Raw genomic sequence first — 27,428 nt, 5'->3', positions numbered from 1 at the left:
CATGTTATCCTGAAACCTAGGATGATAAACTATGTATGTGAACAAAACTGACTCTGACCATGAGCTAGAAGGAATTCAATAGCAGAAGTTTCCATTGACTCATTCATGCATCCAGCAAATATTTATCAAAGAACTCCTAGGGGGAAGTGCAGTGTTAGTCTTGCCTGCTGGCACAGAATGTGGTGAATCAGGCACAGTGAAAGGGGTAACTCGTGTTAGAACTGCCTGAACAGTGCTGAGAGCACCTCATGGTCAATATAGTATTATGAAGGTAGCAGCACTTGGCAGCAGATTGAAAAACCAAGAAGAAAAGGCAGTGGAAATGAATCTTGGGTTTCTATTTAATTTTTTTTTTTTTTTTTGAGACAGAGTCTTGCTTTGTTTCCTAGGCTAGAGTGAGTGCCATGGCGTCAGCCTAGCTCACAGCAACCTCAAACTCCTGGGCTCAAGCGATCCTGCTGCCTCAGCCTCCCGAGTAGCTGGGACTACAGGCATGCACCACCATGCCTGGCTAATTTTTTCTATATATATTAGTTGGCCAATTAATTTCTTTTTATTTATAGTAGAGACGGGGTCTCACTCTTGCTCAGGCTGCTTTCGAACTCCTGACCTCAAGCAATCCGCCTGCCTTGGCCTCCCAGAGTGCTAGGATTACAGGCGTGAGCCACCGCGCCCATCCTCTATTTAATGTTAAATGACATGTCAATAGAGACATTTTTCCTTTTAGTAAAAATATCAAACTTGAATAAATGGTCATATTTATGCTACTTTGTAATATTTTACTGCCTAAAAGGAAATGATGATACAATAAAGGTAGAAATTATATTCATAATAGGCTTTTTTATTTCCTTATATTATTTACTTAGGTGTCTTTAAAAAAATAAGTCATGAGTTAAATTAGTATTGTACTACATTGATGATCATCACAAAAAACATCTATTGAAAATTTGGAACACATAGAAAAGTGTAAAATGGGATGTGGGAACCCTCCTAATTCTAACTCCCTGAGATGACCACACATTTATATGTCCGTGTGCCAAAAAATATAATTTTCTTAGTCTGTTTGGACTGCTATAACAATACAATAAACTGAGTAGCTTATAAATGACAAACATTTATTTCTAATAGTTCTGGAGGCTGGGAGGTCCAAGACAAAGGCACCAGAAGGTTCAATGTTGGTGAGGGTGTGTTCCTGGTTCATAGATGTGTCTTCTCACTGAAATCTCACACAATGGAACGGGGAAGGGTATTCTCTGGGGTCTCTGTTATCAGGGCACTAATCCCATTCATGAGGGCCCCACCCTCATGACATAATTATCTCCCAAAGGCCCCATCTCCATATCCTACCACATTGTGAATTAGGTTTCATCATATGAATTTGGGGGGAAGGGGAATGCACATTCAGTCTCTAGCAATAATATATAAAATTTTAAATCAAATTAGGAAAAACATTTATTCAAAATATGACAGTTACCTTAATATATGAAGAACATATTCAAAACAATAAGATAAATACAAAGTTTCTAATAGATAAATGAACAAAGATAAAGAAGGGAACAGTTACAAGAGGAAACTCCGCAGGGTAATGAACATATCTAAAATGGTTAATTTCATGAATAATCAAAGAAATGTATACTAAATCAATTTGCATATTAAATAAGCAAAGTGACCCCCACCCCTTTTGTTATTTTTCATTTTGCAAACAGTGGTATTCAGTTTTAGTCAGGGTTCAGCAAGATAGGGATCCTTTTACGGTATTGGTGGGCGTGTAATTGTCTCACCTTTTCTGGAAAAGCCTTGGGCAATGGACAAGGCTGGATTTTTAGCCAGGATGCCCCAGAACAGCTGGCCTCTGTTCTGCTTGGACAGGGAATCTATTGATGACTGATATATTTCAAGAGGCTTGAAAAATGTTTATATCTAGAGACCTAGTAGTTTTTCTCATGGGAATGTATACAAATTAATTTTGAATTAATATTTCTGAGGTTTCTTTATAGCTTTGTGCAATAAAGATCTAGTATGTAAGCTCCATGAGAACAGAGAATTTGTGTCTTCTGTTTACTGCTATGCCTAGTTCCTGCAATAGTGTTTGGCACATAGTAGGTGTTCAGTAAAGCATTTATTGGAAGAAAGCATGGACAAGTGTGTTTTTGGCATAGAGTAGAAATAGCGTATGTTGCTTACTATAATGTTTTATGTTCTCTTAACCTTCATGAACATTTTATTTGAGAGGGAAATAATCTATTAAATTTTTCCCCCAAGTGTGAAGTCTTTTCAATCAATCATCAATCCATACTTGGGTATTAAGTGATGCCCATTTTCTGAAGAACATTTTATATTTTTTTATGGGAACAAAATAGAAAGTACATCAATCAGGGAAAAAGTAATAGTCCAATACTCTATGTAATAGATTTTTCTATTGACTTCAATTTCTGTTTCATAAATGTTTCATCTTCATTTTTGATCTCCAGTTGGCAGAGGCCCAAGTGATCGTGCCTGTCTTATCCTGAAGATTTTCCCAGCAACCCAATTGGAAACTAGCAATTAAATTATGGCATATTATAAAAGAATGTATGAAAATGTGTATATATAGAATGCTATGTATAGAAACAGCAGCAAAACGAACATCCACGTATATGCCACCCAGGCAAAGAAATAGAACATTACCTCGGAATCTCCCTGTGACCCCTTCCCAATCACATCCCTCTTCTAACTTCTCCCACCCTAATTGATTACTATCCAGAATTTTGCATTAGAGGTATTCTTTTGTTTTTTTCTGTACTTTTTCATCACTTATGAATATGTCAGTAAAAATATAGTGTTTAGTTTTGCCTATTTTTGGACTTTAAATAAATGGAATCAGATGGACAGTTGGGTTGTGACTTAAGTCTGTTTTGTGTTGTTATAACAATACCACAAACTGGGTAATTTATAAATAATAGAAATTTATTTGGCTCATGGTTCTAGAGATTGGAAGTCCAGGAGCATGGTGCCAGCACCTGGTGAGGTTCTTGCTGCATCATGGCATGGCAGAAGGGCAAGAGAGCAAGAGGAGCCCAGACTTGCTATTATAACAAGCCCTCTTGCTCGATGATGACATTAATCCATTCCTGAGGGCAGAGTCCTCATTACATAAGCACCTCTTATTAGGCCCTACCTCCCAACACCGTTGGCATTTAGGGATTAAGTTTCCAACACATGAACTTTGGTGACCATGTTCAAACCATAGAAGGTTGTTTCCAGTATTTTGCTGTTATGAATTATGCTCCTCTAAATATTCATATGTATGTCTCTTGTTGCACACAAGAGTTTATTGTCTAGGTTCGAAATCTTAAGATATATTCCTAGAAAATTGCTGGGTCACACAGGAGGATAAGTTCACCTTTACTAGGTAAAATCAATCTGTTTCCCAAGGTCCCCAGCAGCTTGTGAGCATTTCCATTGTACCACCTCCTTCTTGACACTTGGTGTTTTCTGACTTTAAATTTTTGCCAAACTGGTGGATATGAAATGGTATTTCATTGTGGGTTTAATATGCATTTCTCTATTACAAATAAAGCTAAGTATCATTTCTTGCTTAAAATTCTTCATCATTATTTTTTGCCCCCTTTCCTGTTAGGTTATTTGACTATTTTTAAAACAATTGAAGGAGGCTAGGTACAGTGGCTCATGCCTGTAATCCTAGCACTTTGGGAGGCCAAGGTGGGAGGATCACTTAAGGCCAGGAATTTGAGACCAACTTGAGCAACATAGCCAGACCCAGTGTCTATGAGAAATAGAAAAATTAGCTTGGCATCCTGGCATGCACCTACAGTCCCAGCTACTCAGGAGCCAAGATAGGAATTGAGCCTCCCTCCTCAATTGCTTGAGCCCAGGAATTTGAGCTGTGAGCTATGATGAGACCATTAACACTTACTTGAAGGTTTACCATGTGCCAAACATATGCTAAGCGTGAGATAATTTACTAATCCTTTTAGTCCTTGTAGTAACTCAATAAATAGGTCCTATTTTTATCCCGATTTTTGAGATGAGAAACAAACACAGAGATGTTAAGTAACTTGTTCTATGTGACATAGCTGGTATGTCAAAAAGCCAGAATTCAAACCAATTCATTCTAGCTCCAGAGCCCAGATTTTTAGTGGTTAGACTCTGCATCTTTTCTGTATGGCTACCTCTATCCTAACTCGAGTCATTTTTGCAGGCACCTGATCTTGGCCTTTTTCTTCTTTGTATTGGCCTATGTTTCTATCCCTGGTCAATCCCACATAGCCTTTGAAATAACTGTCTAACATCTGGTATGGCTAATACTCCTACCTTGCTCTTCTTTAAGAGTGTTTTAACTATTAGTTGACCTTTGCATCTCAATTTCAATTTTAGAATTATTTTCTTCAAAAAACGTCTTGGGGTTTTAATTGGAACTACAATGAATCTAGAAAATTTGGGAAAGGACTGATATATTTATAATAGCTTTCCAATCCATGAGCATGGTATATTTCTCCATTTATTCTGATTTTCTTTAATGCTGTCTTAGTCTGTTTGTGCTGCTATAACAAAATACCTGATATTGGGCAATTTATAAATGATAGAAATTTATCTCTCATAGTTCTGGAGCCTGGGAAGTCCAAGATCAAAGTGCCAGCAGGTGCAGTGACTAATGAAGGCCCATTTCTTATAGATGGTGCTGTCTAGTTCTCCTCACATGGTGGAAGGAGCAGAAGGACAAAGGCAGCTCTCTGAAGCCTCTTTTGTAAGACATTAATCCCATCCATGAGGATGGGGCTCTCATGACCTAAGTGCCTCTCAAGGGCCCTACCTCTTAATTCCATCACCTTGGGGGTTAAGTTCCAACATGAATTTTGGAGGGAAACGTACATTGAAACCTTAGCAAATATGTTTTAATAGTTTTACAATTTTCCCCACAAAGTTTTTTTTTTTTTTTTTTTTGAGACAGAGTCTCGCTTTGTTGTCCAGGCTAGAGTGAGTGCCGTGGCGTCAGCCTAACTCACAGCAACCTCAAACTCCTGGGCTCAAGTAATCCTTCTGCCTCAGCCTCCCAAGTGGCTGGGACTACAGGCATGCGCCACCATGCCCGGCTAATTTTTTATATATATATCAGTTGGCCAATTAATTTCTTTCTATTTATAGTAGAGACGGGTCTCGCTGTTGCTCAGGCTGGTTTTGAACTCCTGACCTTGAGCAATCCGCCCGCCTTGGCCTCCCAGAGAGCTAGGATTACAGGTGTGAGCCACCGCGCCCGGCCACCCCACAAAGTTTTTACACATCATTTATTAAGTTTGTTTCTGTCTACTTGTAACTTTTCATTTACTTAATAAATGATACGGTTTTTAATATTTCATGTTATGTTTGTTGCTGATGTGCAGAATAGAATTCTATATGTTAATTCTATGTCCAGCAATCTTGTAAAACTTTTTTTACATGCTTAATTCTAATTTTTTATTAGTGAATTTTTTGTCTATGCTACATAATTTATGATATTATCTTGTCTTATTGAGCAACTAATTTTCCAAAATTAGGTCTACAATACATTATCCAAAACCTTTAGGGTCAAATGTGTTTTAGAATCCCAGGTATTTTAGGATTTAGAAGGAAACTATAATAAATATGTGTCATAGAACATTAATATTTCTGCCATGAAAGGTATGAATAATTATAGTAAATGGGATAAAGACTAAATAGCCTCAGTTGAGGTTTGTCAACAGATGCGTTAAAAAAACTTTTGGTTTTCAGGAAGATTTTGATTTTGGATTTGCAAATAAGGAACCATGGGCTCACATTAAGAGAGTCATATTTGCCCATGCCTAATCCTAGCACTTTGGGAGGCCAAGGTGGGAGGATTACTTGAGGCCAGGAGTTCAAGACCAGCCTGAGCAACATAGTGAGACCCCATCCCTACAAAAATTACAAAAATTAGTCAGGTGTGGTGGTACATAGTCCCAGCTACTCGGGAGGTTGAAGCAGGAGGATCGCTTGAGCCCAGGAGTTTGTAGCCCAGCAACAGAGCCAGACCCTGGCTCAAAACAAAAGAAGAAGAAGAAGTCATATGACCCCTGTTCTAGTATTTAACCAATAACTTATTTAAAAATCTAGCCTTGGTGTCTGATTGTTCCTTCCTTTCAATCTCATTCTCTCATTTTAATTCCTCTTCTGAGAATGTCAGTGTCAGGACATCAACTGTTTTTGGAATACAGAACTAAAATAAATTATATGTCATAACATTAACAGCTCAAATAACAAAATCTTACATTTTGTGTATATTATGTCATTTTATTTTATTTGAGACAGGGTCTGCTCTGTCACACAGGCTGGTGTGCAATGGCGTAGTCATAGCTCACTGCAGTCCTGAACTCCTGGGCTCAAGATGTCCTGCTGCCTCAGCCTCCTGAGTAGCTGGGACTACAGGTCCTAGTTTTTTCTTTTCTTTTTAGAGCTGATCTCACTATGTTATCCAGGCTAGTCTCAAACTCCTGGTCTCAGGTGATCCTCCTGCCTCAGCCTCCGTAAGTGCTGGGGTTACAGGCATGAGTCATTGTACCCAGCCTGTTATTTGATTTTTAAAAGAACTTATAGGGGGAGACTGTTCTCTCATTTTTTTGAAAACTGAGGCTTAAGAGAGAAAGAATCATGCCCAAAGTAATATGATTTGTAACTATTGGAATCAGAATTTAGACCCAAGTGTTCAGGCTCCAAGTCCAAATCTCTTATGTTACACTCTTCCAGTTAGGGATGTTTGGGAAGATGGAATTTAGAACTCCTCTGCTGGGTCTGGATTATTAGCCTAAGAAGAAGTAAATATTAGTCAATAAGGCTTTTGATTTTTCTCAATAATTAGGCTTCTCTTCTTTTGGGATCATGGGCTTCGTATAGTAAAAAAAAACTCTTCAGAATTGGTATATCATAGCTTGTATCTCTAAACCTCATTAAATAATTTAAAAACACAGGCTGTAAGTCAGAAAGAAGGCGTAGAGAGAAAAGGGATTGTGTTAGTTGGCAAACACTTGTTGCCAGTTCTGTGAAGTCCTGTGGCCCCCCAGGTCCTCACTGATCTGGGCCCTGCCTCTCTCCCCACCACACTACTCCCCCCACTCTTCACATTCCGGGTACACTGGATATCCCCCTTTTCCTTCAACTTGCCATGTTCTTTCCTTCCTCCAGCCTCTCACTTTCCCTCTGCCTGAAATGTCTTCCAGTTTCCCACCTTCTATCCCTTCTCTCTGTTTTGCTTGGATGACTTTTACTTATTCTTTTCATTTCATCTTAGAAATCACTTCCTCCTCCCTAATCCCATATCTAACTTGGGTCCCACAGTTATAGGCTCCTACTGCTCTTTTATTTTATCCCCCCTCAAAACTCTGCTGGTCTCCACTCTATTTCCAGTGGCTAGCACAGAGCTTGGCTCATGGCTAGCTCTCAATAAGACTGCTGAATTATTGTAATTTATTGAAAGGAGGCAGAGGTGTGTGAGTTAGGCCAAAAAAGACCCAAAGAAAAGTGGCTTAGACAATAAGGGCACATATTCTATCTCACATTATGAGGAGTCCACAGGCAGGGGGTTTCCAGGTTGGTATTGCAGTTCAGTAATAATGTCACTGAAAGGCCAGGTGCTTTCCGTCTTGTGGCTCTGCTATTCCCAGCATGTCAGTAGTGCTTCCTCTTCATGGTTGCAGGATGTTTCCAGCAATTCCAAGCATCACAGGTGGCTATGACCATTTCAAAGAAGAGGAGGGGATTATTAGGGAGGAAAATCTTTCTCAGCAGCTGCCTAGTAAATAACCCCTACATCTGGTTAGCCAGGGTGATGTCGCATGTACGTGTCCTAGCTACAAGGGAGATGGAGAAAGTGATCCTGTAATAAGACAGGTACTCTGCCAAGACAGGATGGGTGGGGGATAGAATAGCTGCTGGATTGTCAGCCAACAGTGTCTGTCCCATGGGATGTCTTACAGAAGAACCAGGGGCTGGATGAACAGGCCCGTCTCACAAAGGGCTTGAATTGCCAGTGGAAAGCTCACAGGTACATCTGTTGTCAATGCCCAGGGTAATGTCTCGCATCTGCTTTACTCTTCATCTCTGCAGAGTACTATTTTTTTCCCCAATTCGGGATGCACATGGACAAAAATGGCGTCTTAGCAATTTTTACCTTTTAGCTCCAGCACCCATTCCCAGAAAGGTTTTGCTTGGTCTAGCCTGGCCCCGCCTGTAGGTCCTCAAGTCAGATGCTCAATTGTACCCGTGGGGTTGAGAGTCGGGATCCCTTCTCTTAGAAGGAGGCATCACCTATGTGTGCACTTAACCTTCTTTACTTAAATGTGGAAGTGGGTTCATTGATAAGTATTTTGGTGGAAAATATTTTTCATTGGTGTTAACTAAGTTTCAAATGCCAGCGCCTGAGACATTTTTTTCCTATGATGTTTTTGTAATAATTTGCATTCACTCTACTTTCCCTCCCCCCAAGTTGGAAATTTTTATAGAGTTTAGAAATATGTCAGGGCTTCAAAAATCTGGCTTTTTCTTATTAAAAATTTAGCTTATATACTTGGCTCTTCTCTAGCCTTTGGATTGCCTTCAAAGTTCTTCCTGGCATTTAGAATGTGGTTTCTTCCTCTCTTTATCTCCTCCTTTTCTTCCCTTCCAGGGTGGGTCTTGAGCTTTCTGGGGGAGAGAGAATACTGTGGAGTATAGGGTGGGATGTTTGGGGGCACAGTTAGTTCTCGGGATTACAGGAATGTAGGACAGCTACAGGAATGTAGGAGGAGGGAAAGCTGACAGAACCGCAGCACCTGCTGACTGAGCGGACTCGGGAAAGAAAGCAGTTCATGGTTAGACAGCTTTCATTGCCAGCCTCTGCGTAGGAACCAGGAAATGGACAAGTAGATTCCATTCCCAGGTCGAAGCCAGACGCTGATATGCTGAATGTTTGTGCTAAAGATGGGCATCTTACAATCATGACTTGACCAAGCCCCTCTTGAGTTCTGACACAATGAAACAGAGCATTTTTATTATAAAGAGCAAGATATTGCCTTCAGCAATTAGCTTCTGTCGTTCATTAGAGCTGAGTCAGCCCCCCACAATTACAAGTTAGACCCATCTTTCTGAAACTAATTTTTTTTTTTTTTGAGGCAGGGTCTCGCTATATTGCCCAGGCTGGTCTCGAACTGCTGGGCTCAAGTGATCCTCCAATCTCTGCTTTCCAGATAGCTGAGATCATAGGCACAGACCACCATGTCTGGCTCCTGAGACTAATATTTATAGCTTTATCATCCTTAATACTTTTCCTGTTTTACTTAAGATATTTAACAATACCTACCTGGCAGAGTAATTTTTTTAAATATTTTAAAATTAGTTTTTTTTTACATGAAAAAAGTAAGCACTTAAAATTTTTTTTCCTTGAAAATCTTTATTCTTCACAATCTCTTTCACTCAGCAAGTTCGGAGCACTTATAGATATTTGTTTTTGGTTGTTTGTTGCTTTTACTGTATCTGAAGAAACAGAGAGAGGAACCAATAGTGACTAGACTACTAAGGAGTTCTAAGAACATTGAAATAGGCTAGAAGCTTGTTTCTGCCTCTTAAAGGAATATATTCTATAGCAGTTTCCCTTCCAAATTTCATCCATTCAGACTCCAGCACAGTAAAAATTCTGGTGCTTTTTATACAGGTTATATTTCTTCCCCTCTCTTTTCCTTTCAGGGTGTAATGTAAAATTGCTTACATTAGAGCATCTCTGCATTCATTAGCTCCGAGTCTTCTATTTTCTGTGCTCTTGCATTTGTTGTGCATCCAGTACCAGCCTCCTTATTGCACTTTTACACAGTATAATTATTGTTATAACAATACAAAAGTGCAGCGTTTCATATTCTGTATGTCTTTACTCATGCTTTATATCATTAACTTCATCCATATGCTGTTGTCCCTTAAACTTCAGCTAAGTTTTTTTTGTTGGTTTTATATTTCTTAACCCATACATATATTTTCATCTTGTGTTCACTTACATTCTTTTTTTTTTTTTTGAGACAGAGTCTCGCTTGTTGCCCAGGCTAGAGTGAGTGCCATGGCGTCAGCCTAGCTCACAGCAACCTCAAACTCCTGGGCTCAAGCAATCCTGCTGCCTCAGCCTCCAGAGTAGCTGGGACTACAGGCATGCGCCACCATGCCCGGCTAATTTTATATATATATTAGTTGGCCAATTAATTTCTTTCTATTTATAGTAGAAACGGGGTCTCGCTCTTGCTCAGGCTGGTTTCGAACTCCTAACCTCGAGCAATCCGCCCGCCTCAGCTTCCCAGAGTGCTAGGATTACAGGCGTGAGCCACCGCGCCCGGCTTCACTTACATTCTTATCTCTTGTGTTTAGAATGCAATTGCTAGAAAGAACCATGGACATAGAATAATTTCCTTAATATTTTCATTTCTACAGCAGAAACAGACATGACTAATTAAATCAAGTAAGCCTAAATTTTTACCTGTCTTTATGATGAGTTGTAGAATTGCATTTTAAAGAGATTCTGAATTCAGTAAGACTTTGCATTTTACGTGCTTTCCCTTTCTATTAATAATTAAAATCTGTTGGCCGGGCATGGTGGCTCACACCTGTAATCCTAGCACTCTAGGAGGCCAGGGTGGGAGGATTGCTTGAGCTCAGGAGTTCGAGACCAGCCTGAGCAAGAGCAAGACCCCGTCTCTACTAAAAATAGAAAGAAATTAATTGGCCAACTAAAAATATATAGAAAAAATTAGCCGGGCATGGTGGCACATGCCTGTAGTCCCAGCTACTTGGGAGGCTGAGGCAGGAGGATCGCTTGAGCCCAGGAGTTTGAGGTTGCTGTGAGCGAGGCTGACGCCACGGCACTCTAGCCTGGGCAACAGAGTGAGACTCTGTCTCAAAAAATAATAATAATAATTAAAATCTGTTGTATTAACTTAATTGTCCAACCATGGCACTGTGATGTTGAAGCCTCTATTTTGTCACTTACAACACAGGCTCCTGCTTTTTGAGGCATTTGCAACCCAGGAATTAACCCTGGTTAATTCAAAAACCAGTTTCAGAAATAGCAGATGAATATATGTTTTTGTAAAATCTGCATCTACTTGTATGGTTAAGACATTAAACATATCTGTGCTCCTTGAGATAAATCTTCTAATTCTGGCTTTTTTGAGGGTAAACAATGAAGTTACTTTGGGAAATACTTCCAGGTTTGACACTTTTATGTTGAACAAACATACTTGGGTATTTTTGCTTTTAATATAGCATATAAGAAAAATCCTCAATTTTTCTTAATTAATTTAAAGCTTGACAAGTATAATTTTGGGTTGCATTTCTGATGTCGCATTTTTGTTTCTGTATATATAGCTTCTTTAATGTTCAGGACCCAATTGATTTTTTTTTTTTTTTTTTTTTTGAGACAGAGTCTCGCTTTGTTGCCCAGGCTAGAGTGAGTGCCGTGGCGTCCTAGCTCACAGCAACCTCAAACTCCTGGGCTCGAGTGATCCTTCTGCCTCAGCCTCCCAGGTAGCTGGGACTACAGGCATGCGCCACCATGCCCGGCTAATTTTTTATATATATATCAGTTGGCCAATTAATTTCTTTCTATTTATAGTAGAGACGGGGTCTCGCTGTTGCTCAGGCTGGTTTTGAACTCCTGACCTTGAGCAATCCGCCCGCCTCGGCCTCCCAAGAGCTAGGATTACAGGCGTGAGCCACAGCGCCCGGCCCCAATTGATTTTTTAAAGCATTTTTTAATGGAGATTTTCTTACAGTTACTCTTTGGATAAATCTATACCCTCTGACACTTTCCCCTCCAAGTTAAGAGAAAGCTAATGCCAGTAATATCATCCTAAGGGATTCGGTTTGGATAGAGTCATTTAAGGACTGCTTCTCAAACAGCTCACGTCCTCAGGAAAGTGAATTTATCAAAAATTAGAGCATCCCCAAATAGTATTCTAGACAGCACCGACTGCAGTAGACTCAATAAACATGAAGGGAGTGATTCCCTTCACTGGGTGAATAATTTGCTGCAAAGGGAGGGGTTTCCCACTGTGTTGACATTTGCCCTGATGGTGCGAAAATAGATGGTGGGCAGAACTGCTGTGGTAAGATGGGAAGTATGCCTAAAGCACTTTAATGCATACCAAAATGCTTATGTGATTGTTTAAGTCATAAGCTTAATGAGTTACTTTTTTGGTGGGAGAACTTTTTTGTTTTAAGAGACAGTCTCACTCTATCACCCAGGTAAGACTCATCAGAAAGGATAAGATAGGTAGTGATGTAAACAAATGTGAGTTTTTTGATATTTTATAACAAAATGTGTCAACACTTGGAAGAACGGCATATATCAGTGAGATAATATTTTCTGGATGATCAATGAATAATGTTACACAGTCATGAACATGTAAAAGATACATTCGAAGTGCAAGATAGACCTGTGGATTTGATTTGATTTGATTTGATTTGATTTATTTTGAGACAGAGTCTCACTCTGTTGTCTGGGCTAGAGTGCTGTGGTGTCAGCCTCACTAACAGCAACCTCAAACTCATGAGCTCAAGCGATCCTCCTGCCTCAGCCTCCCGAGTAGCTGGGACTACAGGCATGTGCCACCATGCCCGGCTAATTTTTTAAATATATTTTTAGTTAGCCAATTAAGTTCTTTCTATTTATAGTAGAGACGGGGTCTTGCTCTTGCTCAGGCTGGTTTTGAACTCCTGACCTTGAGTGATCCTCCTGCCTCAGCCTCCCAGAGTGCTAGGATTACAGGCGTGAGCCACCATGCCTGGCCAGACCTGTGGATTTTATTGTACATGAGTGTCAAAAGGTCATTGCAATGGTTTCAGATTTCACCTTGCAACTAGCCTTTGAGAAACTACTATTTGTCAAGGTTTGGTGTGATATTAAAGAAGAATATCCATAATGATCTAAAAAAGGTATTGACATACTCCTTTGTTTTCTAGCTATATATCTATATAAAATTATATTTTTTAATATATTTCAACCACAGTAAGGAATCAGAATAGATTGAATGCAGAGCCATCTGAGAATCCAGCTGTCATCTGTTAAGCCAGATATTAAAGAGATTTGCAAAAATGTAAAATAGTGCCACTTTTCCTATTTTTTGTTTTGTTTTGGAGATGCCATTTTTAAAAATAAAAAATATTCTATTTCTGTTAATGTGTAATGGATTTTATTATTGTCTTTTTAAATGAATTAATCAGTATTTTTAAAAAATCTGTTTCTGATTTCTGATAGAGCAAATATTGATAAATATAACTCACTTAAAGCTCTTTGGGGTTCTCAGTGATTTTTAAGAGGGCAGAGGGGTCATCGGAACCACTGTCATGAGACATCCAGCAGGAAGGGATGCATTTTGGATAATGGCACCATCCCCAAAGTAGCAAAGGGTGTTTTTTAAAGAACCATTTATAATATTTGCTCACAAAGGAGTCTTTTTAAGATTTGGAATTTTTTTCCATTAAGTTTTCCACATTTTAGGCAAGAATGTGAGTGGGTTGATTAGTTTTTCATCTGTTTTGAATTTCCTTTTAGCTGTTGTCAAAAAAGTCCTTGCTGCAGCCGATCCATGTGATAGCAAGAGCAGGGTGCGGTATCATTAGAGATGTTTTAATATAGCATACAAAGAACCATGCTGTAGTCACAAACAAACACTAATGCATTTGTTACTGAGTCAGGTTTTTATTATTAAGATCTTCTATCTTATTTAGACCCCATCATTTTGGTAAGTGCTTTATTATAGCTTGCAGAATGGTCTTCGATACAGATAACTTTATGGAAAACATATTGTTGGTGTGAGGCCAGTAATTTTTAAGGTGGTCAAATGTAGATGGACTTTTTTGTAGTTGTTTTTGTTAGTAAAAGTTTTAGTATCAAAAGCTGTTGCTTTATATTGTATATATCAGGGCTGAAAAGAACTGCAAACTAATACTTTATAATAGGAAAAATATGTAATCAGATTGTTAATAGGACAAGCATATGCTCTTAGCAAGTTTTCAAGGTGTCACCTATGACTGCTGAAAATAAGTAAGGCTTTGGAGATGGGGGAAATTATACAGAGAGAGGGCTCATAAATAGAAGGAGGGGTCTTTATCATTCAAAAATAAAAAATATAATTGCTATGAGACTAGATCAACAACGAGTTCTCAATTAGCAGAGGGCTTTAAAGAAGGCATGCTGGCCGGGCGTGGTCCTTCATGCCTATGATCCCAGCACTTTGGGAGGTCAAGGCAGGAAGGTTGCTTGAGCTGAGGAGAGGCCAGCCTGAGCAAGAGCAAGACTCCATCTCTACTATGATAAAAATAGAAAAAATTAGCTAAAATTAGCTGGGAGTGGTGGGGCATGCCTGTAGTCCCAGCTACTCAGAAGGCTGAGGCAGGAGGATCTCTGGAGCCCAGGAGTGGGAGGCTACATTGAGCTATGATGACACCACTGTACTCTAGCCAGGGGCAACAGAGCAAGACTGTGTCTCAAAAATATAAATAAATAAATAGAAATTTTAAAAAATTAAAGAAAAGAAGTTTTGCCCTAAATTGCTAAGAATGATTTGTAACCATTACTTGAATTGTTTGTATTTTTGTTCTCTCAAGTAGCTTAAAGAGACTTATCTTATTTACATTATTAATTTGCTTGACAACCCTTGTCTTTATAGATAACACAAATAAATAATCTTCCTGAGCACTGTTTCTCAAAGCGAAGTCTAGGGGTTTGTGGAATATATATTATTGAGGACCAAGAATCAAAAAGAACTTTAAATATTTGTCCCTTATTTTTATGATAATATTAAAAATTATTAGTTATAAAGACAAACATTTTACAGTGGTTATTTTTAATTAGAGAAATATTTTAGTAAAGTAAGAGCTTAGTTTGATAAATTGATGTTTCTCCAACTGTTCTATGGGCCTGGGTGAGATTAAGATTGAGGAAATGATTTCTTTTCAGATGAGGGTTTCTCAGTTTTGAGAAATGGTCTTTTAGACTCCACCATCTGCCCATTCCCTACTCCACAGGTTTGACGCAGATGGAAAATCTCCTCATTTTACAGTTTGCACTGCTTTGAATGGAAAACAGTGAAAGCACAATGACAGACCTAAATTGATGTTGGACTTAAAAGACAAGTTCAATGGACAGCACAGTGCCTATACTTAGCCATACTGTATTGTATACTTAAAAATCCATGAGGAGGGTAGACCTTAGGTTAAGGTCTCGTAAAAAATAAAAAATAAATAAAAGGGCAAGAGGAAACTTCTGGAGATGATGTATATGATAATGGAGTAGATTGTGGTGATGGTTTCATGTTTATTATGCTTATCTCCAAATTCATCAAGTTGTGTACAGTTTTTTAAATATACACAACTTTTAAAATGTCAATCATACCTTAATAAAATAGTTTTTAATTTTTTTTCTTTAATTTTTCCTTCTTTAATTTTTTTTAAATTTAATTTTCTTCTTTTTTTTTTCCTAGTCCATATGCTACAGCAGAATAAAATAGTTTTTAAAAAACTGAAGTCTGGCACCGAATGTGTACTGTTAGATTGCATGCGCGTGTGATAGAATTGAACAGCGGTTTTATATTTTTATATTTCAGGTGGCTCTTCCCCATTTGGCATGATCCTCATGACTGACTTGTGAAATTAGGCAAGGATGCTATCTGCATCCTGTAAGCAAATGACAACAACTGTGAGACATTTGGGGACCTGTCTCTGTGCAGTCCCACTGCTGGGGCTAGAACCCTTATCCTCTATCATTGTTACTTCTGAGGAGGCAGCAAACTTCCCAGCAAATTTTCCACAGAGAATGCCATTTCCACTGAAATTCTCCATTCTCTGTGCTGTGCTAATGCTCTCTCTGGCTCATTCCCACAGTCCTTCCTGGGCCAGGCTCTGTGTCCTGATTCTGTGCAGAGTTGCAGTGGTCTTTGACATTCTGATGCTTGGCTACTGCTTCAGGTCCACCTTCTCACTAGCCTCCTTTCTTGAGCTCTGAATGGTTCTGTGTTTCCACATCTCTTCTGGACATGTCAGCACCTCATTGAACGTGTCCAAACTACATTTAATGTTCACCCCAGCTCTTCTTTCTCTGGACTGTCTTGTCTAATCAGCAAGAGTAGAACCTGAGAGTCACCCTGGAATCCTCCCTGACACTCGTGTCCCTCTCAGACTCCTCATCCAGTCACTAACACTAGTGGATTCTATGTGTTAAATGTCCCTTGGCCGGGCGCGGTGGCTCACGCCTGTAATCCTAGCACTCTGGGAGGCCGAGGCCGGTGGATTGCTCAAGGTCAGGAGTTCGAAACCAGCCTGAGCAAGAGTGAGACCCCCATCTCTACTATAAATAGAAATAAATTAATTGGCCAACTAATATATATAGAAAAAATTAGCCGGGCATGGTGGCGTGTGCCTGTAGTCCCAGCTACTCGGGAGGCTGAGGCAGAAGGATTACTTGAGCCCAGGAGTTTGAGGTTGCTGTGAGCTAGGCTGATGCCACGGCACTCACTCTAGCCTGGGCAACAAAGTAAGACTCTGTCTCAAAAAAAAAAAAAAAAAAAGTCCCTAAAATTCTTCCCTTCTCACATTTGCTTTCATCTGGACTATTGGAGCAATCTCCTGACTTCCATCTCTGATGATTCTAAATATCTGTGGTCATGCCACCCCTTTTGCAAATTCTACTTGTGCCTACTGGAGAATCTAAGCTCCTTAGCTTGGTGTTCAGGGCCTTGGGTGATCTGGCCCTGAACTGTCTGTAGTGTCACCACCCATTGCCACCAATTCCCTTGTGGCCCACCCTGCCCCTACCTTGCACTCAACTGGGACAAATCCACCTGATTCATGTATATCCTCATGCCTTTGCATTAGCTGTTGCTGTCATGCCTACCCCCTCTTGTTCTTGCAGACTCAGAATCCCAAGGCACCCTACAAGTCGGGGCTATATTTCTGTTCATTTTGGTTCCCTAGCTCCAAGCACTGTTCCTGGCACACAATGTGGGCTTGTTGTATGTTTGAGTGAATAAAGCCCCATGTGAATTTCTTTATCCATTCGAAGAAAGCAGAATTTTGTAACCCTTCTCTTCTCTGATTTCCTTGTTCCAAATTTAATCAACTGTTTTGAATGCTTGCCTAGAAATAACAATTAGGGTGCCAGTGGTATAGCTGAGTTAGTGTGTGTATATATGTGCACATGCACGTGTGTTTCACCTGTCAGTTTTTGGCATCTGGGAAAGACATTTTCGTTTGCATTGGGACATCAATTATATCCAAAAACCGTGTTTCTAAAAGGAATAGGAAACATGAATGAATGGGTCAGAGTTCAGAAAACTCCAGGCAGTTTTCAAACCAAATTTGGTAATGTTGATTTAAAACTGCTCAACAAAAAAGCACCCAAGTATAATCATGGAAAATATTAGTGCTGCTTTGTAAGTAGCACTATACTGTTAAGAGACTTGTTCATTGAAATTATGTTAATCATAGAGAAAGACTACAAACTTTCTCCTTGTTTGTTTTAACAGGATCAGTTTGACAACTTAGAAAAACACACACAGTGGGGAATTGATATTCTTGAGAAATACATCAAATTTGTAAAGGAAAGGACAGAGATTGAACTCAGCTATGCAAAGCAACTCAGGTAAGTTGTTGATATTGAAAAAGGTTATTTGTTAACTGCAAATGGATGTAAGGATAATAAATATATAGGCTTTTAAATATTTTCCTTTTTATATAAGGGAATATTTCAATAGAAACAATTGTTTTTAATACAGAAAACTATTTTCATAAAACAGTAAAAATAAAAACTAAGTCATTGCTTTTAGGCTCAGTTTGTTTCAAAAGGATATTTGATGAATTTTGGAGCAGCTTGTTTTTCGGTAAACTTTTTATTGAAATATAACATCTGTACAGAGAAGTACACAAATCGTAAGTGTGCAGCTCCATAAATTTTCACAGCATGAACACACCCATGTGTCTAGCACTCAAATCAAGAAACAGACTGACTAGCCTGAGAGGCCACCCTAGCCTCTTCCAGGTTGTTACCCTCCCAGCAGGGTAATTATCTCCTGACTCTAACTTCATGGATTACTGGGACCTGTTTCTGAATTTTATAATGTAATCACTTGGTGTGCATTCTTTTGTGTCTGGCTTCTTTTGTTCTCATGCTTGTGAGATTCAACCATGTTGTTGCATGTAGTGGTAGTTTGCTTATTTCACTACTGTTTTTAGTATTTTGAATGTATCACTATTCATCCATTCTACTGTCACTAGATATTTGGCTGTTTCCAATTTGGGGATATAATGAATAGTGCTCCTAGAAGCATTATTCTATAAGGCTTTTTGTACATGTGTGAATGCATTTCCCAGTATATACCTAGCAGTGGAGTTGCAGGGCCACAGGCTATGTGCATGCTTAGCCTCAGTTGATAAGGTCAAACCATATTCCGAGGTGCTTGTACTAACTCACACTCCTTCCAGCAGTCTATATGGAACAGTATTTTAAAAGCACTTAGGACCTCCTTAAATTTTTATATATAATCTTTATAAATATAAATCTTTAAAGATTTAATGATTTTAAAAGTTGTTGGCAGACCTACCCTTGAACTTGAAGTGGCATGCAAAATCTTCAATGATTTCTTATTGTGTAGTTGAATTGGTTTGTGCATATTGCTTTAAGACTTGTTAAAGTGCTAGATGATTTTTGGTTTAGAAATATTTAGTTTTATTCCAAAGAGCATCTACATAAGGGATATGTCATATGTCATTGAAAGAATATATGTTCTTATAGGATTTTTGTTGTTTAAATAAGCACCTAAGTGGTACATATGGGATATTTTTAGGGATAACAGGTTTTGTTTCCATTGAGTAAATAACATGTAAAACATTGCTCAATTAAATCATTTTTATAGCCAGAGGATACAGATTGTATGCATATCAGCCTCATTAGCACTTTAAGGCTTTTAGAACTGAAAGTAGGAATAGAACATAGTCTGCTTCATATTGATCATTTAAGTATTGCACTGTTAGTCATGAAATGTCGTCTTTCACGTGAAAATGGGCCATACAGCAGCGTTAGCACAGCGTCCAGGTGTCCTTCCTACCTCAGTCTCACTTGTGGGCCCCTTGGTCTTCCTGCCTCTTCACATCGAGGTGCCCAGCACCCAGTTCTCAGTCATTCTCCCTCTTCAGTCTGGATTCCCCATGACCTCATCTGTCTCTCGGCTTTAGGCATGATCCATATGCAACAATGCGCAGATATGGATCTTCAAGCCAGGCCTCCCTCCTGAACGCCAGAAACAGCTTGCTCAAAACCTCTATTTGGATGCCTAAAGCACCTCTGAAACATGGCTGAAACTGAACTCCTGATCTCCCCAACACAACGTCTGCATTTCCACAAGCCCACTTTCCCCACTCACTTGAGGGCAGCTGCATCCTTCCTGGCTTAGGTCGAAAACACTGGAGTCATCTCTGGCTCCCTCTTTCTCTTACACTCCCCCATCCAAGCTGTCAGGAAGTCCTTGCAACTCTGCTATTCAGATTTATCTGGGATTCATCCACTTCTTATCACCTCCGCTGCTGCCACCAGGGTCCAAATGACCACTCCCTCTTGCCTGGATTATGACAAATCTTCTAAGTGGTTTCCCTGATCCTACTCCATATTGCCTGTCTGGTTTTTACAGAGCAACCAGATCACAGTATCCTTCTGTTCAAAATTTCAACAACTCCCCATTTAATTCTGAGTAAATCCAAAAACCATACAGTGAGTGCCCTGTGAAAGCCTACATGATCTGGTGCCCCGTACCCTTCTGACATCATCTCTTTCAACTCTCTCCTCCTTCCTGCTGTCTAACTGTACAGAGGCCTCCTTGCTGTGTCTCCTACTTACCAGCCGTGCTCCCACCCCAGGGCTACTGCACCGGCCTTTCGTGTAGACACTACCTACATGTTCTTCCCCACTTCCCAGGATGGGTAGCTGACTCCTCACCACCTTCCAGTCTCTGCTGAGGAATCACCTGCCCACCCAGGCCTACCTTGGGTTTATCCTGCTTTGCTTTTCAGTTTTTCCATAGCACTGGTAACTTTCTACCTTTCTATATATTTTTCATTTGTCTATTTTTTAAAAAATTGACAAAAATTATATATATCTGTGGTGTACATGATGCTTTGAAATATGTATACATTGTGGAATGCCCAAATAAGGCCAATTAACATATATATCAGCTCATTTTTTTTATGGTAAGAACACTAAAATCTGTTCTGTTGGAAATTTTCAAGTGTACAATGCACTGCTATTAACTATAGTTACCACACTGTACAATAGATCCCTTGAACTTATTCCTCCTATCTCACTGAAATGTTGTATCTTTTGACCAACATTTCCCCAACTCACTCATGTAAATTATTTATGTATTATATTTATTGTTCATTGTTCCTGCTTCCTCTCTGCTAGAATGTAAGCTCCTTAATAGTGAGGACCCTTGAGCTGTGTTCACTGATGTGTCCCAATAGTGTAGAACAGTGCCTGGCACACAGTAGGTGCTCAGTAAATATTTGTAGAAGGAGTGAATCAATAGGGTACAGGTCTAAGACATTTAGTCAGCATTGCTTCAAGGGGAATTATGTGTTTGCAGCAGCCTGTAAGAGCTGATGAGGCTTTAACAACCAAAAGAACAAATAACAAGGAGACAACAGAGTTCCAATCACTGGGGATGCTCTAATGAATAGGACACAGGAGATGCCTGAACCTAGGGAGTCACCTTCTCACTATGGAAAACAGACTGCATGCAAATAAACAGAGAATTGGCTTATTTAAAGATAGCACTCATCACTCCAAATAAGTAAAACCAGTGATGCGGCAAAGAATGAGGGGGCTGGGGGAGCTTACCTAGCTAGGCTTGTCAGGGAAAACCCAGTACTTGAGAAGGGAAGGACAGAAAGGAGCCAGGCATGTGAAGATGTGGGAGGAGCCCTTCCAGGCTGAGGCGCGAGCGAGTGCCTAGATCCTGAGTGGGGAACATGTGCAGAGAATGCAAAGGCCTGTGTGGCTGGAGCGTATTTAACAAAAATTGAAATTTCAATATAATGTTGAAAAATTGATGTGACCTTTAGAGACCACTTCAGTCATTAAATAATTTTTTTTCCTGCATCAAAGGACACAAAATCCTAACTTATTTAGACACAGAAGATGATAAATAAGACTTCAGTTCCTGTAGGTCAGGGCTTGGCAAACTAGGGCCCATTGGCCGACTCCATCCCCTGCTTGGTTTTGTAAATAAAGTTTTATCAGAACATGACCATGCCCATTCATTGCATATTGTCTATGGCTGCTTTTGCAAGACAACTGGCAGTTGAATGGTTGCAACAGAGACCACAGTCATCTGCAAATCCGAAATATTTACTGTCTAGTTTTTTATACAAAGTTTGCCAACCTCTGCTGTGGATTGATATCTATTCAAGGCAGTGTAGGTTGAAATTCCTAATATAATTTTAAAACATCATATATAACCTGTATAAGAAAACTGGTTATTGATTGCCCATAACAACTATTTCATTAAAAAAAAATTTTTTAAAGCTCAATTATTTGTTATGGCTAGATAAGGAATACATATGATTAGAAAATTCCAAAGGTATGAAATGGGATATAGTGAGATGTCCCTTCTCCTACCCTTGTCTAGTAGTTTCCCTCCCTGGGGAGAACTGATGTTACCAGTTTCTCATGTGTCCTTTATGCATATATAGGCAAATACGTGTGTGTTTTCTTCCTGATTAGCCAGCAGTGCAGTATACCCTTTGCTTTTCTGCTTCCTGGAGATTGTTCAAAGAGTTCATTTTTTATTTTTACAGCTATACAGCAGTATACTGGATTGATGAACATTGAACAAAGTTGCCATGAATACCCTTGAATTGTATCCCTGGCAAGCATGTCTGGAGGTTAAGAACCTAGAAGTAGCACTTCTGATTCCGGGAGATGTTGCCCAGTCGCCCTCCACAGAGGCTGTGGCCCTCAGCGCCCCATCAGCAGTGTGTGGTGGTGCCTGCTAACCTCACCCTCGGGGGTGCTTCCTGTTAGCAAACTCTGATCTGCTGATTTTTGATACGTAAATATCAGTACATCTCAGTGTTAATTTGCATTTCTCTTAGTATGAATGAGGTTGAGCATCTTTATAAACATGTAAGCCATTTGTACTTTCTTTTTTATGAACCAGTCAGGTTCTGATCTGTTTTTGTTATTGTAGCTCATTGCGCATAAAAGGTGACTAGGTAGGAGTCATTTTATAAAACATATTGTATGTATCATATATATAAAGAATTGAATTTAAATTTACTTTAACAGTAAAAAAGACACTAAAGTGCAACTGAGGGATTTGCTTGAGTTCATTCTCATTTGAGAACGCCATTACACAAACATTTTGACTTGATTGTTTGTTCTCTGGTCATACTTCCTCTCCAAACATTGTTGCTGCATCATCTTTTGGTGGAAAAGTCTAGGATCAGCCAGATTTTTTTTCTTTATAACCGTCTTGGATTTTTCTGAGTAAAAAGAATTTTTTTCAACTTAGCAGTTTGATAACTTCACCAAGCATGATGTTGATCATTCTTCATCAGTTTTTCTTAGAGCCATTTCCCATGCAGATTCTATTTTTCATTTATTTCAGGGCAACTTTCTTCAATTATATCTGAGTGTTTTTTTCTACTCAACTTGCTGGGTTATATAGTTTAGAGATATGAGTTATCCTTATATTACATCTTCTTATTTTTTAGATCCTCCTTTTTTTCTGATTTTGTTAGTTGTTTTCATACTATGATTATTTCAAACCTTTCCTCTATTAAATTTGATATCCAGCCGGGCGCGGTGGCTCACGCCTGTAATCCTAGCTCTTGGGAGGCCGAGGCGGGCGGATTGCTCAAGGTCAGGAGTTCAAAACCAGCCTGAGCAAGAGCGAGACCCCGTCTCTACTATAAATAGAAAGAAATCAATTGGCCAACTGATATATATATAAAAAATTAGCCGGGCATGGTGGCACATGCCTGTAGTCCCAGCTACCAGGGAGGCTGAGGCAGAAGGATCGCTCGAGCCCAGGAGTTTGAGGTTGCTGTGAGCTAGGCTGACGCCACGGCACTCACTCTAGCCTGGGCAACAAAAGCGAGACTCTGTCTCAAAAAAAAAAAAAAAAAAAAAAAAATTGATATCCAGCCTAATGTGTTAGTTCTATAATATGTTTTAGTGCTTAGTTCATTTCCCTAGTTTTTCATCTCCCTTTTCATCCCATTCTGTTTTATCAGGTAGTCTTGGGATTCTTGCTTTATTGGCTTTGTGTTTTCATTAAGTTTGTCTACAGTGTAAAATAATCTGGAGGAGTCTGAGTTTGCTTATTTCCCTTATATATTTTTGTTTTCAAACTGGAGTTCTGTCTCTCTCTCTCTTACTCTTTCTTCTTTCTGTATTATCTGTCATATCTCATCTCTTTTCACCTTGCTTATATTTAGTAAAGGTGCTTTAGTGAAGTGGTTGAGTTTCAGACTCTGGAGTCTCAATGCCTGGGATGGAATCCTAGTGCTTCCACTTTAATAGCAGTAGGATTTGGGGCAAATTACTCTCTGTGCTTCATCTTTTCATCCATAAAACCTGAATCATCATCATAATAATCCCCACCTTACAAGGGTTTTGAGGGGACTTAATGAGATAAAGCAGGTAAAGTTCTTAAACCTACACTAGGCTAGTTTGTTTTTGTTGTTGTTTGTAGGCAGTACCATTGCCCTTTTGCTCTGATGGGGTGAGGAGTGTAGGCTAATGCTCCTTGCCCTGCTTCCTTCTTTCTCTGGTACTGGAGGCCTTTCCCTCTGGGTTCCATGTGAGGTAAGTTCTGCTGGACTTACTGAAAGCTGAGGACAGGTGGTTATAGAGTCAGGGTCCAGAAAGGGCCTGGCTTTGAGAGTCTGAGCTCTGCTGTCTCTTTTGAAACTTTGTTAGAGGTTCTGTTTTGGGGTTTACTCCGTTAGGCCATAGATGTGCTCTAATACTGTGGAATGAGGTTTGGAGTGAATACCCCACGGGCTCGGCATAGAGGCCTAGAATTTGCAGCCCCTGCTCCTGCCCGGCCCCGAATCCCTCAGAGTGGTCCCCATGGATGCCTTCCTCTCAGAGTACTTTTGTCACTGTTCCCTGAGCACTTAATCATGCCTCAGTTTACTTCTGTCTGAATTGATTTCTAGGGTCTGTGGACTTATTTCCTTTCCTGTGCCTGTGAGGGTGGGGTCTGAATCCTTCCCAACCTGCCCCAGAATTTTCTGTTCCTCTCCTTGGTCGTCACTTTCTAAAGTGTGTGGACTGAGTTTTGACTCCACTCTTCATTTGTTTTCCGCCATTGAAATTTTTCTTGGCTTTTGTTTTTCACCTTTTGTGGATGGGAAGGCACAATTCTCTGATTGAATTTTATTCTGCCATCTTTATCCAAAAACCTTGTGGTGAGCTTTTACAAAAATAAAAGAAAGAGTGAAAAAAACCCAGAAAACATTCCTGGGCCCCACCCTGGCCTCGGTTTCTGAGGCCCAAGCATCTCATTTTGAAAAGCCTCCTTGTGGTTCTTAGGTCGACCAGGTCTAAACCCAGCATCCTTAATAAAGGATGTCTATTTTTCTCTTACTTTTTAGTCTACCTTAAGAGCAGGCTGAGGATAGAAAACAATTCAGATTTCAGAAAGACACTATAAATGTAAAAGGCTATGTTTTCTATGGTTTATTTGCTTGTTGTTTTTTTTTTTTTAAATAACTTGATACCAAAGGAAGGAGAAGCCTCTCCCAAGAGAATGGAAATGGAATGCTGATCTTGTTTTAGTAGTAGTTGTTAAGAGAAGTATCCTTAGAACTGAAGTTCACTTCTAGGTCTCTTAAGCTTTTAGGTTTCTGCTGGTATTTATAGAGTGAATTATTCATTAGTGCCTTTAAGAAGCACTTTGAATGTGATATATGCTAACATTGTCAAAGTGATGTTCATCAGAATCTGATGGGCTTTACAGAATATCACCTGCAGTGGGTCTTTAATTCTGTTTAGAATTTGAATGCTGAAAGGGAACTATAAAGAACACTGGTTTTCCTGGATCTATTCAAGCTAGGCTTCCTTCAGCTAGATGTAAAATTTAAATAATTTTTATGGCTGCTAAAGACTGGAAGTTAAAAAAAAATGTGGATTTACATAACCTTTAAAATAACAATTTTGAAATAATTTTTATATGAGGTATGAATTTAGAAGTGGCATTTTAAATTCGTAAGTTATAGGTAACAGAAGAAATGGTTACTATTTAAAACCATGCACTCAAAACATCTCACATGTAGCCACTGGACTTTTCCAGTACTCCAGTCTCTAGTATGGGCTGCTTTCAATATGTTTGGAAAAGAACCTATTGATCATGGAGTCATCTGCTTTGCATGCATCTCCTCCTGTTCCTGGTCCTGTGATGGTGTCGTTTTTACTACACCTACCTTTTAGGGAGCAGCTGTGACACACCAACTCAAAAAACTATACTGTGCTTTTAACATAAAATATTTCTCCTTTTTGCATTTTTTTCCTAAGGCACTTCCTTTAAGGAAATAATGCCTTTTCTCATCCTTTTGGATATAAATTTATTAGATAAATTCTGCTGTGTACCCACAGTATCTGTAGAGAAAGCATGCTGTAGTTTATATATTTAAGTGTATGCTTATGTGATAGCAACCTTCAAGTACGTACATTCTTCTTTCAGTTGGCCTAATTAAAAATTTTAAGCTATTATATATTCATGTCTTCATTTTTTAAAAATAATTGCAACAGTTACTATTCCATTGGATGTTAGATATTAGATATTCCCTCAGAATTTCAAAACTAGAAGGGGCAGTAGAGGTCATGTTATCCAAGCCCCACCAACTTACACATGAGGAAGCACAGACTTGTTTATTTGTTGAGGTCGCCTTGTCCAGGCACAGGTCTCTGGGTTCCCAGCGCAATGTCCTTTTGACTATAGTCCATTGCCTCTCGCGTCACCTAATAACATTTGTGAGAGATGAAACCACATTTCACCGTATGTAAAATGTGCTATGATTAAAATTGTGTAAGTTTATTATCACATATTTTTCTAGACAAGTGTGTAGATTTGGGGGAAATGGAAGAAATGAAAGTAAAATAGGAAATAATTAAGGTCCTCCTATAAATGAGGAATAGCAACAGGGAGTAAGGCAGGTGGGGAGTATGGAGACGTTTGTGAAGGGAAGGCCAGCGTCCTGTGGGCATTTCTCTGACTGCAGTGGCCCAAAGTCAGGACCTGGGAGAAACCAGCCAGTAGAACCAATGTCAGTGAGTTTTCTTTCTTCCTGATTACCTCTTAGTTTTTGTATATATTTAAGTGTGCTGAGTGTAGACAAAAGTATTTGGGTTCTTAACCCGGAGATGGAACTAGGAAGGAAAATGATTTTGGCTAATATGAGTGTGTTCAGTGCAAACCTGCTAGGCGAGTTAAAAGTCTTTCTAGTTTGATGTCTTAGTATGAACAAAATATTGTCTCTACTTCCTTCAGGAAGACTTGTTCACAGTTTTCATCATTTCTTTGATGGAGCAGCTATACAGCCTTTGAAACATGCCCTTGGTGCTCTGATTTTTAATTTAAACATATGGACACAGTTTTCCTTGGATTTGGAGCAATAGTGCCTCCACGAAGGATGATCAGGAGGGAGTGGTAGCCTAGTAAGAAAAGCAGCTCAGTGCTACAAATGGAAGCCACTCCATATTTACACATGGTCTGTTCTTGCCAATTAAATCAAGCCAGGTCTTACCATCCAGTTAAATGACCGGCTACTGATCATTTCTGGTTTGATTTGCTATACCTTTGAGGCAAAAGCTTAAAAGCTGTGTAAGTCTTTAACAACAGGCGCTTGCTCACACATGTTTAAAGACTGAAGGAAATAAATGGATTTCAGCTATGAACATTTTGTGATTCTTTTTTAAACTTGTAAACAAAAGCACTAATTTCATCTTTCATTCCTGATTTCTCAATTATCTTTCTATATAAAAGTAACATGTCTGCATTTTTATTTTAGGAATCTTTCAAAGAAATACCAACCTAAAAAGAACTCGAAGGAGGAAGAAGAATACAAGTACGTTTATCATGGATAATTGTGTGGGACTGTCTATATGCCGTTGGTGATGATTATGAAGGGAAAGAAGAAATATCTATCTATAAAAATAAGTTGCAGTCCCCATTCATATATGTGTCAGTTTTTAAATTGGGGTAGAGAACAATAAAAACAAACTCAATTAGCTTTTCTTATACAGAGTCTTTAGACCTTTTCCAGATGTTTCAGTTAAAGTAATTAGGAAGGCCAGGCGCAGTGGCTCACACCTGTAATCCTAGCACTCTGGGAGGCCGAGGCGGGAGGATTGCTCGAGGTCAGGAGTT

General features: G+C 39.3%; 1 protein-coding gene across 19 annotated transcripts in view; it reads left to right on the top strand.

Moving 5' to 3' along the window:
* The window catches only part of FNBP1 (formin binding protein 1), a 132,829-nt gene that overhangs the window by 29,431 nt on the left and 75,970 nt on the right, over positions 1–27,428 (top strand). For all 19 annotated transcript variants that reach the window (XM_020289517.2, XM_020289521.2, XM_020289532.2 and 16 more), the window contains exons 2-3: positions 17,526–17,641; positions 27,070–27,126. In XM_020289517.2, the coding sequence (XP_020145106.1) occupies positions 17,526–17,641; positions 27,070–27,126 (173 nt within the window). The remainder of the gene's footprint in view (positions 1–17,525; positions 17,642–27,069; positions 27,127–27,428) is intronic.

Source organism: Microcebus murinus, chromosome 12 (genome assembly GCF_040939455.1).
Source record: "Microcebus murinus isolate Inina chromosome 12, M.murinus_Inina_mat1.0, whole genome shotgun sequence".
In the NCBI taxonomy this organism is placed as follows: Eukaryota; Metazoa; Chordata; class Mammalia; order Primates; family Cheirogaleidae; genus Microcebus; species Microcebus murinus.
This window is presented reverse-complemented; position numbering and strand designations above follow the sequence as displayed.